The 15278-nt window shown below is 36.0% G+C and overlaps 1 protein-coding gene across 8 annotated transcripts in view; it reads right to left on the reverse strand.

The window, feature by feature from the left end:
- The window catches only part of LRRC9 (leucine rich repeat containing 9), a 127059-nt gene that overhangs the window by 52294 nt on the left and 59487 nt on the right, over window positions 1–15278 (reverse strand). For all 8 annotated transcript variants that reach the window (XR_015252334.1, XM_086709625.1, XM_086709624.1 and 5 more), the window contains 5 exons: window positions 14624–14743; window positions 6587–6778; window positions 5354–5479; window positions 2863–2997; window positions 1238–1415 (listed from right to left, as the gene is read on the reverse strand). Coding sequence is in view for 7 of the 8 variants with exons in the window: in XM_086709625.1 (XP_086565751.1) it covers window positions 1238–1415; window positions 2863–2997; window positions 5354–5479; window positions 6587–6778; window positions 14624–14743 (751 nt within the window). In the remaining variant the exon portion in view is untranslated. The remainder of the gene's footprint in view (window positions 1–1237; window positions 1416–2862; window positions 2998–5353; window positions 5480–6586; window positions 6779–14623; window positions 14744–15278) is intronic.

Genomic DNA, 15278 nt, shown 5'->3' on the forward strand with positions numbered 1-15278 from the left:
CATTTTATCCATGCTGGCCTTTCACACCAGCCTTACTCATGGGACTATGCAAGCTGAGAATAAATTGATCTAGGGCAAGTTGGGATAACACTATCAGAGAAAAAAATCCTTAGATGGACATTAAACTTATCTGTGTCTGGAAAAAAGAAGAGAAATATTTGTTAAAGCTTAGTGAGGTAAAACTATCATCTCTGAAAAGTGGGTAATAGGAAAAACATAGGTTGGAGGATTCTTCCCTTCAGTGGGCTGATGGGTGGAAATAAAAAGGAAACTGGAAACTGTTCTGTTACACATACAAAGGAAAACTAACACCCTATTTTGTGAGAATGGAAGAGACTAGTGATGGTTCTAAAGAGAGAAGGCTGAGCTACCCCCAGGTTTACGTAATTCAAATCTACAAAGGAGAGGCCTGTGAATCTATATATCCAATAAGCGTCCCAAGTGATTCTTATGATCAAGCAGGTTTCATAAGCAGATTGTTAAGAGCCATCAAAATAAAATATAATGAATGTTATACACACTGTTTTTAAAGATATCTAATACTTGCTTTTGCATATGTAATTTTTTGAAATAGAATTTTCTACTTTTATGGAAAAGTACACACATGTGCTAAAAATAATCCAGCAATTCAAAAGTGAATAAAGTATAAATTAAGTCTCTTTTCTAGCCAATGGAAATCATCATACAACCAGAAATATTCTATACCCAGATAAATGTGTATATTTGTGTGTGTGCGCATACCCAACATTAATTAGTAAAGCTGCTTCATTGTACTTTATGTGGATCCCTATAAAAGGTGATATAGTACATTTGATAATTTTCAACCTCTAGTGAGTAGTTTTCATTTTTGTTGAAGTCTTCAAATTTCCAAAGGTAATCTTAATTCCATACTTTGAAAAATCAACTGGGCTGCTTTATCTTTTCCAAAAGCACACCTCATTCATTCATTCATTCTCATTCAGATACTAATTACTTTCTAGTTTGTAATGTGCTAGGTTTGGTTATAGGTGGGACAGAGGAGAGGAGAGAGAAGTCAGAGCTGAAAGTCGGCTAGCTGGGCTCATTACATATAGTGACTGGTCACAGATCCCACTAGTAAGTGTTCGGAACATTCTGCCCCAAACCTTCTTGGAACTTCTGTAGACATCTTCCTCCTAAAAAATTCTGTCCTCCACATTTTCCTTTTTGGCTCTTGTTAGTTAAACATTCATATTAAGATTTTAAAATTCTCAGATACCTTCTATCTTTGAGATACAGTTTCCATCTAACGTGAGTTCTTCCAAGTTAACACAGGATTCCAAGCCTTCTATTTTAGTGAGATTATTGTTGCTGAATGATGCCCATTTCAAATTTTCCAATTTTTCTAAATTTGTGATTTCAAAGAGATGTTGCCCATCCAAATTTAAAGCAGTTATCTGTAGAATAATTCACATTTTATGTTACTTCTGACTTGGTATCAATAAACTCAATGTTAAAAAAGGCTAATGAAATCATTCAAATGTGTAAGTAACAGCAAAGGAATTCCTTCAGGGGCTCAGGGGCAACTAGGTGGTTCAGTCAGTTAAGTGTCTGACTTTGGCTCAGGTCGTGATCTCATGGTTCCTGACTTTGAGCCCCACATTGGGCTCTGCACTGCTTGAGATTCTCTGTCTCTCTCCCTTTTCTGACCCTCCCCTGCTCGCTTTTTCTCTCTCAAAATAAATAAATAAACTTAAAAAAAAAAAAGAATTCCTTCAGGAACTAAAGACATTGTGAAACTTACAAAAGGGTAAAATTTGACAAGATTATAACCCCAAGAGGGACTTATATGGTCTTATGGACACTGTGCTGTGTCAGATTCCCCTGCAGTGAAAAACTTGTCCCAGCTGCTGGGAGTGCTGTGGGCAGAAAGATTTCGGCTGTCAGCTCCTTCAGGGACAGCCTCAGCTGCAGAGAGCTGCCTTGCGCAAGGTCATGCTCCTTCCCAGTTTGGCCCAAATCCAATGATGGAAGGATATAAAGACCTGGCCATCTCAGCCCAACTTGGGACAAATTTAAAGGGCCATTCTAATTCCAAAACTCGCCGTGGGGTCAGGCAGAGCTGTCACTGGGCATGCATCACAACTAAATGTCTGTATATATCCTGTAATAAAATAATGCCATTGATTTCTTCCTTTTTCGAGGGTCAGCTTCTCTTAACCCAGGTTCAGTCTTTGGCAAGAGGCATAAGGATGCTCTGTGCAACAAAAAGAAGCTGTTGGTGCTCTATCCTTGGCTGAATTGTGACCAGTTCCCCTAGTGTCGTGCCAGAATTCTTTATTTCTTTTACCTTGTCACCCAAAATTTTGGCTTGATCTCTGGTTTTGTGCTCTAAAGTTTGCTTGCTTCTTTTGATACATTATCAAAATCTACCCTTTGGTCTTGTAGCATACACTTATCCTAAATCTCCAGCTCTATGGTGACTGCCATTAAGGCCTAGTCCCCATGACATTACCACTCATGACTTGACGTCCCTGTTTAATTTTGATTTGGCCCTTACAGTTTTCTGCTCCTTACCTATCTGTGCCCTCTTTAAGACACATGGACCAAAGCTGATTAAAAATCAAGTGAAATTGGGGCGACTGGGTGGCTCAGTTGGTTAAGCGACTGACTTCGGCTCAGGTCATGATCTTTCAGTTTGTGAGTTCGAGCCCCACGTCGGGCTCTGTGCTGACAGCTCAGAGCCTGGAGCCTACTTCAGATTCTATGTCTCCCCCTCTGTCTACCCCTGCCCTGCTCATGCTCTGTGTCTCTCTGTCTCCCAATAATAAATAAATGTTAAAAAGAATTTAAAAATCAATTGAAATTAAGCTTTTATATTAGTTAAACAGAATTAGTTTTTACCTTCAAGTACCAGTTTCCATTCACATGTAAATGTGGTCCCAACTTTGAAATCTGTGTCAGAATTTTTGCAGAAGGCCATATACTAAGTGTCCGTGGTCTCTCCTCTTTAGTACTAGAATGCCGTAAGAGCGATAACTAATAAAATAAAAAACACGTGATGAATAAAGGAAATGGAATATAGAGGTTCATTTATATATAGTTAAAAAGTACTTTTTCCTTGCTGAGTGGCACAATGAATAATTTTAAAATATGACATTTTCTTTGCCTTAAAATGTTCTCAATATCTAGATATATTTCACTTTTTGTTTTAGCAGACGGTTACAAAATAATAGTTATAAAAGATTGCTATAATACAAACACCCATATAATCCATTCACTAAACAAGTTTCAGAGCTAGAATATTTCTCCCACTCTGGAAGCTCCCTGTGTGCCCCATCCTAATCCTTTTCCTCTCCTTCCCCTCCAGAGCCATCACTCACCTCATGTGAATCAACCAATGCTCCACAATCTCAAATTTTGTATCTACCATTCATTTGCTTTATTTATAGGCCTATGTTTGTGCCCATAAACAATATATCATTTAATCTTACACATATTAGAACCTTCTGTAAATTGAATAATATAAATGTATTCTTCTATGACTTTTTTGCTCAACGTTGTGTTCGTGACATTCATCTAGGCTGCTGCACGTAGCTGTAGTTCATTCACATGTCATTGCTGTACAGTATTTCCTTATCGATTCTCCCATCAGTGAACATTGGGGCTGATTTCAGTTTTGCACACTGCTGTTATGAATATTCTTGACTCTTGCTGCATACATGCAAGAGTTTCTTTGGAATATACACAACTTGCTAGGTAATAGGGTTAACTATATATTCAGCCTTACTAGATAATGCCAAATTGTTTTCCAGAGTGGTTATACCAATGGTAACTTTTAGTTCAAATTTTTGCTAAAACCTGATAGTGTCAGGCTTTAAAACTTTTGCCAATTGGTGGCTGTAAATTGTTATCTCATGCAGTTTTAATGTTCATTTCCTTGAATACTAATGTGATGGAGCATCTTTTCCTATTATTTGGCTGCTCTGATTTCCTCTCCAGCACCTTTTGCCTACTTTTCTGTTTGATTGGCAGTCTTTTTCCTGGTATATTCAGGATATGCAAATAGCATCTGTTGTTAGACATGTTGCATATTTCTTTTCCCAGTATGTAGCTTGTTTTTCCACTTTCTTTATGGTGTGCCCTTTAAGGAACAGTTGAATTAATTTTAAAGTAGACAAATCCAGTCTTTTATATTTATGCTCTTGGTTTCTTGTGTAATGAATTCTTCCCTCATTCAAGGACATAATGATAATCTCTGCTCTTTGCTTTAAAAAAAATTTTTTTTAATGTTTTTTATTTATTTTTGAGTCCGAGAGAGACAGAGCATGAACAGGGGAGGGGCAGAGAGAGAGGGAGACACAGAATCCGAAGGAGGCTCCAGGCTCTGAGCTGTCAGCACAGAGCCCGACACCGGGCTCAAACTCACGAACCGTGAGATCATGACCTGAGCCGAAGTCAGACGCTTAACTGACTGAGCCACCCAGGCGCCCCTCTGCTCTTTGCTTTTAAAACATTTTTGATTTTGACTTTTACAGTGAAGTCTTAATGCACTTGTCCAAGTGCTTTTTATTGACTAGCTTCCTTGGTCTGTAAAGGCAGTTCTGTAATTTATCAAGTTTCCATGTATGTGTGGTTCTATATTTGGTCTTTATATTCTGTGCTATTGGTCTGTCCCAACTCTACATTGTCTTAAAGGATTTTAGTAAGTTTTGATTTCTGGTAGGATAAATCCCCAACTCTTCTTCAGGAGTTAATTATATTTTTTTATCAACAAAAAAGTTTCTTCCCTTCATTTTGAGTGGATCCAAAATTAAACATTACATTAAGGAATTAATATTCAAATGCCTCACAAGAAGTACATAGCTGGAGAACTAGGGTAAAGATGTTTAGGATTGCAGCTATTTTGGCCAGAGTACAGCATTCTTAATCTGGATAATATGGGCATTTCCTGCCCCCTGCCCAAGTTCATTAATTATGTTATGTTTTGTTTGTTTTGTTTCAGCCAGTAATGTCAATACTAGATAGGTAATTCACTAAATGCTTTATCAAGGCCTCTAAGCTTACTTTGTCCATAGAAAGTTGCTTGTTTTCATGTAGGCTCTAGAAAGGACTCTGGTGAGTTTTCAAGTTGACTAGGAAAAAACACAATTACCCAGGAGGCATTTTGGGGGTAGTGTGCAGGGATGAGAATCCATACAACCAGTTGGTATTTAAATAAGATACATTTAAACAGGAAAAAAAGTTCAAGTGATATGGTTGTTACATATTGATTGTTTTTTTTTTTTATTAGCATGCTAAAAGAAGACACAAAATCTTAAAAACAAGCAAGGTATGGAATATATAACTTGTATATTCTAAACAGCACAAAAAATATTAAACAGTGAAACCCAACCTGAGTAATCTTTGTTCCAGTAATAAATTTCATTGCTGCTATTGTTTCTTCTTCAGAAACGAGGAGTCCATCTAAATGAGTGAGAGTCTTTAATCTGCCAATAACACTCAGCCTTAATGTGGCTGGCTTGGGAGAAATAAGAAAAGGTTAATTTTTACAAAATATTACATATGTTATGGCATGGAAAGGAGTGTGCTTCTTTTTTCCTTCCCATGTAATTCAAAATTATGCATCTCCCACTCTCTTATATATATCTAAAAATAAGGGCCTAACTTAGTTCTTCAGTAGCTGAAATTAAATTCTGTTTAAAAACTAATCTGTTTTGTTTGAAGCCAGATGACTTCTGGCTATAAGCTGTTGAAAAGTGTGATGAAAAGTGCTCAGAGAACAATGGCAGTGAACTCCTGTTCTTCTAGATCAGCAGTTAGCTCCGTGTGCAAGTCTCTATAGATCTTTAGCCCTTGGCATCTAGTTTGGCAACGGGAAGATAGCTGTACACATTCTGTGTCTGCTTTGGCAAAAGAAAAATACCCTTCAATTTTCCCGAGCTAAAAAGAAATAGAACAACGTAAACATAGTAACTTGGCCAATTTAACAGAACCAATCATTAGCCTCTTTTTAAAATATTGAACCCAGTCTTATATTCATTTTTGAAAAGCAAGGAAAGGAGGATTCTTGACATTATTGGCTTGGGGCTTATTTTAAATCCTTGGAGATACCCTTAAATATAATCATTGAATACTGAAATTTCTTAGCATGAATCTGTGTATTTTTGTGATGAGAAAAAAATAGTGTTTAATCAAATTTCCTTTTATAGCAGAAAATAAGCCTCTATAATGCAGGTTTATCAGGGGAAGTAACAAATGTATTCCCTCCCTTAATAGTCTGTTTCTCTCACTGTATTCTATTATTCTTGGTCCCATGCTTCATTACAATAGGTTCTAGTACACTGAACTGTATAATCCCTCCCAAAGTTTGCAAATAGCAATAGTATCTAACACTCTTAAAGCCACCATACTCTCAAACTATTAGAGCTTATCAAAAAAAGCTTTCCTTATAGTAACATTTAATTCATTTGATCACTACGCTAAATTCAACTTATAAAATACTTAAAGGAATTCTAGTAAAACAAAGATAGTTTTCCCATTTCTGGCTACTGCTGAATAGTACCAAGAAAATGGCTTAGAAAGAAAAATGATTCTTTGCTTTTTTATAAATACATCTGCTGCGTACCTTTTGCCATGGATTATGCCTAATATCAAGAGTAAGAAGGCTTGCGGTGTGTTTGCATAACATATTTATTTCATCACCAGACTTTTTCAGTTGATTCCAGCTCAAGTCTAGGTGCTTGAGTTTCATCAGACCTCTGAATCCCTCCAATGTTATCACATGGTTATGGCTTGCATCCAAATATTCAAGGTTATACTGCAACACATACAAATAGAAGTGGTGCTGAAAAGGGTCACAGTTTCTATTTACAGAGTTCTTGTCTCTATGAGTCACTAAGTATTTACATGATTTTTGGTAATTCTTACAGAAAACCTAAACAGTAGATATATTGCATTATGGTATCAACATATGTATTCTCCCAAAGAGCTACAGGTCTTTTATTTTTAGCCCTCAATTCTCACTTCACCCTTCTAAGGTAGAGAGGCAGGTATTTGTTTTCCTAGGAAAGAAGCTGAAGAGTAACTGACAAGATAATTTATCCCCCCAAAACAAGGAATTACACTTTTACTTTCTGGGCTGCTGGTTTATACCATTGAACCCATGGCCTGGTTAAAAAAGATTCACCTTCAGAGGTAGAAATTTCAGGTCAGGTCATGATCTCACAGTTTGTGAATTTGAGCCTCGCATCAGCTCCACCCTCGGCGTGGAGACTGCTTGGGACTCTCTCTTGCTCCCTCTTTCTCTGCCCCTCCCTTGCTTGCTCTCTCTCTCTCAAAATAAATAAATAAGCTTAAAAAGAAAAAAAAAGAGCCACTGAAAACATTGTTTCAATTATATGCACAAATAGTCTTACACAAAACATTGTATTACATAGAAATTTGTATCCCTTTCACATTCATGCATCATTAAATATTCTTTAAAATGGTTTTGGATAATATTCCAATATTGTACTGATTGTAAAATATTCCAATAAGTGAATAATTAGGATTATTTTAAACATATTACTACGAACATTTATGTGGCTTCTAATTCTTGGCAACACTACCACAAACATCCATGATCATGAGACTTTAACTGAGACTCTCATGTTTTTTCAGAAGAGATTTTTAAAAATGTGATTCTTAGTTTGGATTTCTATATTGTTAAAATTTTTGATAAATACTGCCAAATACTATTCAAGGATGTTTGTACCAATTTTTTCTTCCAACAGTAGAATATGAGAATGTTCATTTTCTTAAATACCCACCAATTCATCTGCCTTATTTTAATTTACATTGCTTATGACCGGTGAAGTTGAACATCTTTCCATGTGTTTTGTATGAGCCACTTTTAAATTTTGGTTTTGTTTCTTGTGTCTTGTCTTTAGACATTTATCTATTCAGATATTCATCTAGTTATTTGTAAGAAGTCTTTAAGACTTCAATTTGTTACTTCTATTTGTTGCAAATAAAATTTTCTTTTAAGGTGTATACTAATTCAGACTTAGAACAAAGAAGAGATTAAGAACTTTAAGAAGTAATTTTGCAACATATTTTTAAAAATAAAAAGTAATATTACTATGGATTAAAAATGAACTTGATTTCCTTAAGGACATAAAGTCCTTAGACTTAGAACAGTTTTTTTGGCTTTATAAAGATTTACTACATGGCCTGTCTTTTCCCAGTTTTCATCATAAAGTGGTAAAAACTTGTCCCAAATTCTGGCACTTACATGCAGACTAGCATTTGGGAACCATGCATCATAAAAAGATAACTGTCTTCTTTCCTTGAAAAGGGGGATAGGATCTTCATTTTTGTAATCCCAAGATATAAAACAGATATTAAGTATTTTCAGTTTTGTAGCAGAGTTTTCTGTCTTAGTAGTTCTTGTGCTTCAGTTTAAATCCTTAAATCACAGTATAGCACAGCCAATTTACAAAGATTAAAACCCACAACACCTCCTTTAACTATTCTTAGGGATAACGGTTCATTCTCTAAATATAAATTAGCTCTCTGTAGACATCAAGAACACTTTAACAATAAGTTTTTCATTGGAAGAGATAATACAGAAGTATTATTTCAATAAAAAATTGGGCACATAATCCAGACTAAGATTGCAAAGAGCCATATATAGATATAGATTATAGATATAGATCTATAATATATATATATATATATATATATATATATATATATATATATATATATATATATTTGTCTTTCCCCGGCCTACTCTGACTATGGTGGAGCTATTTTCAGAGAAACAAATCTGTTCTTATTGCTTTCTTTCAGATACTCTTTTCCTGATAGTTCAGGTGAGCGAATGACAAACATGCAGCCTAGGACTTTTTAATTTATTGTATGGATGTCTTGTTTAGACTTTTAAAAACGCTATAAAAACCATAGAGTATATATATGTTTTCATCATTAACGAAGCCAAGTCTTCCATTATATAAACAGTGTTAGGTTGGGTATTTTCATTTACAAGGCAAGGCCAGGATGATGAACACTTAAGAATAATATATTTATTTTCTGCAACCTAGTAGAAGCAACTTGTAGCATGCAAGGCAGGTATGGAAACTCTCTATGTTAGAGACATGCTTAAGGAAAATTAGAGTAAAAATGAGATCTCCAAGGTAAATTAAAAAAAAACTTAGAAGACAATAAGAATGAATGTGAGGGGTGCCTGGGTGGCTCAGTCAGTTGAGCGTCTGACTTTGGCTCAGGTCATGATCTTGCAGTTTGTGAGTTCGAGCCCCGCGTTGGGCTCTGTGCTGAGAGCTTAGAGACTGGAGCCTGTTTTGGATTCTGTGTCTCCCTCTCTCTGCCCCTCCCCCACTTATGCTTTGCCTCTCTCAAGAATAAATAAACATTAAAAAAAAATTAAAATAATTCAAAGAAGGAAGGTGAGTGATTAAACTAGATCATAACCTTTTGTAATGCCAAGATAAACATAATTCATATTAAACACACATACAAAACTCATTACTGGAGAATAAAGAGGTGGAGGCAGCATAAGTTTTCAATCTCTCTGAATCCCCACACAAAAACAGAATAAATAAATAAACCCAAATTCCATGGACAACGTTTATAACAAAGTTACATGACAAGGTAGCCCAATAAGACCCCAAAGAAGTCGTAGGAATAAACCACCAACAACCACAAGCCCTACGGGGTATCCATGCCTATGTGAGAGGAAGCAGGAACCATCAGGCAGCATCTGATGGACCTGAGAACAAGACAGACCCCAAAAGGCTGCCAATGTTTACTGGAAAGTATGGGAGCCAACCTGAGTACCACTGGGAGAAGTTCTGCCCTCTTCATTACTGAGTGCATGCATGGGACCCACAGGAGAAAGGTCTGAAGCAGCTGGGGCAGTCCAGCACTTATGGATCTTAAAACTCCCCTAGAAGGCCCCCTTCTAGAACAAAATCCTTCTCAAAGAAGAAACTCAAAAATTAAACAGGATAAGGACAAAAACGCAAATAAACGATAAAGTTCAGAGCAAAGTGGAGGAAGAGAGTACAGTCGGGAAATGTCAGAAAGTAAGCGCTATAATTTTTTTTAAAGCAAAAATAAACAACAGAGGAGGGAGATCTGTGAAGGTAGGAAAGCTTTCCCTAACTCCACTTCGTTTTAGAAGTTAAGAAAAAATAATTTCATTAAAAAATGAGCAGCAGAAAAGTATTGAGATCAAATCCCAAAGTTAGGAGAGCAGGACGGAGAGGGAGAGGGGTGGGGGTGCAGAAAGGAGAGAGAGACATTGCTGTTGGCAATAAAAGAACACCAGAAAGATATGCTCAGAACTTATCGTGACTATTAACTTACTATTTTAAAACAAGCAAAAGATATTAAGAATGATACAAGATAAAAAATAACAATATAAATATGGATTAGAAAAACTCAGTAGTAAGGTGAAAGAACCCATAAAATAATTTGAAATAAAAGAAAAACATTTCATAAACAAATAGTCAAACACAAAAGCAAGTAAAACAATAGGTAATGCTTTAAGAGAAACAGAAGGTAAAAAAAAAATTGTAAAATCAAATCGACTTAAAATTTTAAATTAAGAAATAAAAAGGACACAAGAGAAAGTGACAAATAGTGAAGATAGGTAAAGATTCCACATGTGGATAATGTGCATCCCTGAAGAAGAAAACTGAAGCAAGGAAGCCAAAAAAGAGGCTTAAAACTTTCAATTTAAAAAAAGGAAAGAAAAAATGATTTTAATCTGTATTTTGGAAGAGCATACTGTGAAGCTGAAATACTGGCCCAGGCAACCAATACCAAGACATATTCTAGTAAAATTACTAAACTTAAAAAAAAAAACTTAAAAAGTTCTTTGGCCATCCAGAAGAAAAAAGCATGTGACGTATGAGGGAAAAATTGTACACTGTCATCAGACTTTTCTACAGCAACAGTTTATGTCAGAAGAAACAAGTAACATTTAAGATGCCCAAGGAAATAAATTGTGAGCCAAGGATTTTATATCTAGCAAAACTGCCTTGCATGTGTAGAGGATATAGAAAAACTATTATCTACATGCAGTAGTGGAAGGGATATTGTCCCCATAAGCCCTTCCTGAGGAATCTATAATAGAATATTTTTCAGACCATCAAAATGTTTAGAGAGATACCAACCTAAGGACTAGTGACAAGAATTAAATATACAGTTACCAAACAACTAAAAGGGAGAGTGTACAAAGTGCAAGGCTACATGTTCTGACAAAGTATATACAAAATGATCATTTTGATTCATTTTTAAAATGAATAATGGAAAGAACATATACAAAATAAAAAAATCTTTCCAGTAATCATATTGATGAGAGTATCAGGGCTGCTATTCTGAGACTGTTGTGTGTGTAATAAGGGACAAAACAATGAGCAGTTATTAAATAGTCCACTGCTATCAATTTGTACCCTTGAAACTGAGGATTATTGGTGTGAGAGAAAGAAAGATATTGATGTAAGTAACAGAAGAGGTTAAGCTAAAAGATTTTCAGTATTGAATCTGAATTGGAAATACCAATATAAATACATAAGGTTAGTTTTAGTTATACATACATATATAGTCACACACACACACACACACACACACACACACACACACACCCCTTCCCCATAATAAGTTCTGTCCGATGGAAAGACCTAGAAACAATGACCAACCCAGACTGGTGGTCCTGAAATACCACTTTTCTCTAAAAGAAACTAGGGCTCCTTGAAGAAATGGCTGATCCCATGTCTACAAAAGAAAATACAGAAAATGGACATGGAACATCTTTTATGCCAGGTGGCAAAGAAGCTATCAGAGACCACTATGGTCATGGCAAAAGAAGCTAACTTTAAGATGATTCCATTGGTTAAGACGATACAATCTGAGCTTCAATCATGATAATAATTGAATGGATGGACTCTCATCAAATGTGTTTAAGACCCTGCATTCCTAATGATATTAAAACAAAAAAGGAATTGCTTATCTTTGGGAGATCACAAAGAACCATTCATTATCTTCAAAATTGGTAAATAAAGGCAAATAAACACCTATTCTGCATTTTCTACATGAGTGGTACCACTGGGTAACCAAATCACAGAAAAGGGGAAATGTCTTTATGTAAAAATAGTCTAACTAATAAATGAAAAAGAAATGATAGAATAGAAATATTGCCATTTTGTAATCACTGATGAGTTAATGGATATAGACATTAATAATGCTACCAGCATGAGAAAAGTGAGTCAACCACACATTATCTGATTCTTACAGTCTTACCAGAGGAATGGAACCTGAGTCTGATCCAATTTCTGGATTTAGTTGCCAAATTGTAGAAAATACTGAGGGTGGGGGCTGTGTAGGATTGTATCATAAGCAAATCAGCAGGGTCCAAATTGTGGGACACTCTTAGGATTGGAAGGTCAAAGCATTTCTACAGATAAACTATGGGGAGTGGAAGGGGAAAGAAGGAATTATAAGAGAAACCTATAAATTAAAAGAGACTTAAACAATTTTTAGAATGGCAAAACCAAACTATTGTACTAGGTAGGGATGCACATTTGGGTGATGAAACTATGGGGGAAAATGCAGGGAGAGGATTACTGGAGAGGTCAAGATAATGATTTCTTGAAGGGATGGGGCATATATAGAAGGGGCTTATGTTGTAGTTTACAAAGTTCTATTCCTTGACCTGGGTGCTAGTTACAGGCACATTCACCTTATAATAATTTACTAAGCCATGTTCTTGAAGTACGTAGTTTTCTGTATCTGTTTTTTTAAATTATTATTTATTTTGAGAGAGAGAGAGAGAGCGAGAGAGAGAGAGCAGGTATGTGGAGGAGAGACCGAGAGAGAGGGAGAAAGACAATCCCAAGCAGACTCCACACTGTCAGCATGGAGCCGATGCGGGGCTCAAACCCATGAACCATGAGATCATGACCTGAGCTGAAATCAAGAGTCAGATGCTTAACCAACCAAGCCACCCACGCACCCCTGTATCTGTTTTATTTTACAATAAAAAGGTGAAAAAAATACACACAGATTATTTCCTCCCTCTGATCACCCCTAACATTCCTGTAGTCATTTTTCAAGACATAGTTATATATCAGATACTTGATGTATCTGATCTATCTAGATCTATCTATCTACCTTTGCTAATCTTAAATTTCAAAACACCACTTAGGCATATTTGTCCAGTTCTCTTATCTGTAAAATGTCCACAGTAATATTAATCTAATAAGTAGACTGTGAAGCTATGATGTTGAAAGAAAATTTTCTGTCTAAGGAGAACAACAAAACTGTACTACAAAATACATGCTGGGAAGCTGGCTAAGCTCACTCACTATCTAAGTGCCTTGCATGACTTAAGAGTTTACTCATCAAATTTTGTGCCTAAGCAAAATAATTATGGCTGTCATAACCTCTGGAACCATTGGCAAATCATCAGAAAAAAAGTTAAATAAAACATGCCAACCATTTACATATAGTGTTGGGACCTCTATTAAACTACCTTCTTTTTTTCTTAATGTTTATTTTTGAGAGAGAGAGGCAGAGAGGAAACGTGAGGTGGAGAGGGGCAGAGAGACAGGGAGACAGAATCTGAAGCAGGCTCCAGGCTTCGAGCTGTCAGCACAGAGTCTGACCAGGGCTCAAACTCAAGAGCCACGAGACCATGACCTGAGCCTAAGTCGGATGCTTAACCGACTGAGCCATGCAAGCACCCCAAACTGTCTTCTTTACTTAGCTGTGTATTGAACCCAAACTATCAGGGATTCTATTAAAAAGGACCTCGGCTTACCAAAAGAAACAAGGAAGGGGGCTTAATACTAAAACTTAAGGTCAGTTAGCAAAGTAACAGTTCCGACCAGAGTGGGAGAAGCAGCAACGCAAGGGCTTTGATATGGTTGAAAGCAGCAGGTAGGGAATGAAGAGCTCAGGATGATGATATATTCTGAAACGGTATGTCAGTGACAGTATGTCAGTGAAACGGTATGTCAGCATCCAACGGGATGCTGGGTTGGAGTTCTGGAGCCACATATGTAATTATTTTTGTTATATGATACATAACAAAGAAGACAAAAGCCAGATAAGATGCTTAGCTATGTGTACATGTGCATTACTGTATTTGTCCTATTATCTATGAGAGGGCGAACGCAAGTTCAACAAGGTCCGTGCGGGTGACATTCAGGTAGAAAGAACAAGGCAGAAGGAAAAGAGAAATAACAACATGAACAATGAACAAATGGGAAGAATTGACAGCCTTCAATATGAAGTAGTAAACTAGAGAATGAAGAAATAAGGACTCAGGAGCAGAAAAATAAGAATGAGAAAACAATGAAAATGACAATTTCCAAAAGACATTTTAAAAACAAATCTGGGGTAGTTTTAATAAATTTACTTTCAAGTAGCTAGAAATCAGATATGACCACAGGCGTATAATTGGTTTTCCAAATGGAATCTGAATCCAAGACCTATTTTAGACAAAGTAACATATCATAATGTATGTATGTTTGTTCCCAATTTGAGCTGTATAATCCTGAATATGGTATATTTGAGGTCATAATTACAAAAATAATTTATCTATTAAATTAATAATTTTATTTTACTTAAGTAGTTTCAAAAGGACAGTTCTTACCAAGTGGTATACATCATCTAAACAGGTAAATTCATTAAAGCTGATACTAAGTTTTCGAAGTCCTGTTAACTTGGAGAGATCTCTCAATTTACTCAAGCTGTTTCCATGTAGATTCAGACTCTGAAATAAATTGAAATATAAATAAAAAAATAAGACAGATTACATTCTATATCATAGTTTTTTAACATTGAGAGCCAATAAGAAATATATCTAATATATGATTTTAAAAGTATAGTTTATAATAGCATCACTGGGCCCTGTTCTTGATTAATTTGATTTTCCACTTAAGTCTAAAAAAACTTTTTTTTTGACAGAGAGCAAGAGCATTTGTGTGCACAAGTGGGGGGAGGGGTAGAGGGAGAGGGAGAGAGAGACTCTTAAGTAGGCTCCATGCCCAGCACGGAGCCCAACTCAGGGCTCAATCTCACGACTATGAAATCACGACATGAGCTGAAATCAAGAAGAGTCAGACACTTAACTGACTTAAAAATTCTTTTTAGAAAATAGCTAAATACATTGTTAAGACATTTATTAAGGCACATCTATTTCTCACGCTAGCCAGTGAATGATATAGGCCCTAAAGACTTTGGGTATTGGCTAGGATACCTCATAAGAGAGAAGATGGCAAGGATACACCTTGATTGGACAAAACTGT

The sequence above is a fragment of the Puma concolor genome, chromosome B3 (genome assembly GCF_028749965.1).
Source record: "Puma concolor isolate L17-30 chromosome B3, mPumCon1.1.hap2, whole genome shotgun sequence".
NCBI classification, from domain to species: Eukaryota; Metazoa; Chordata; class Mammalia; order Carnivora; family Felidae; genus Puma; species Puma concolor.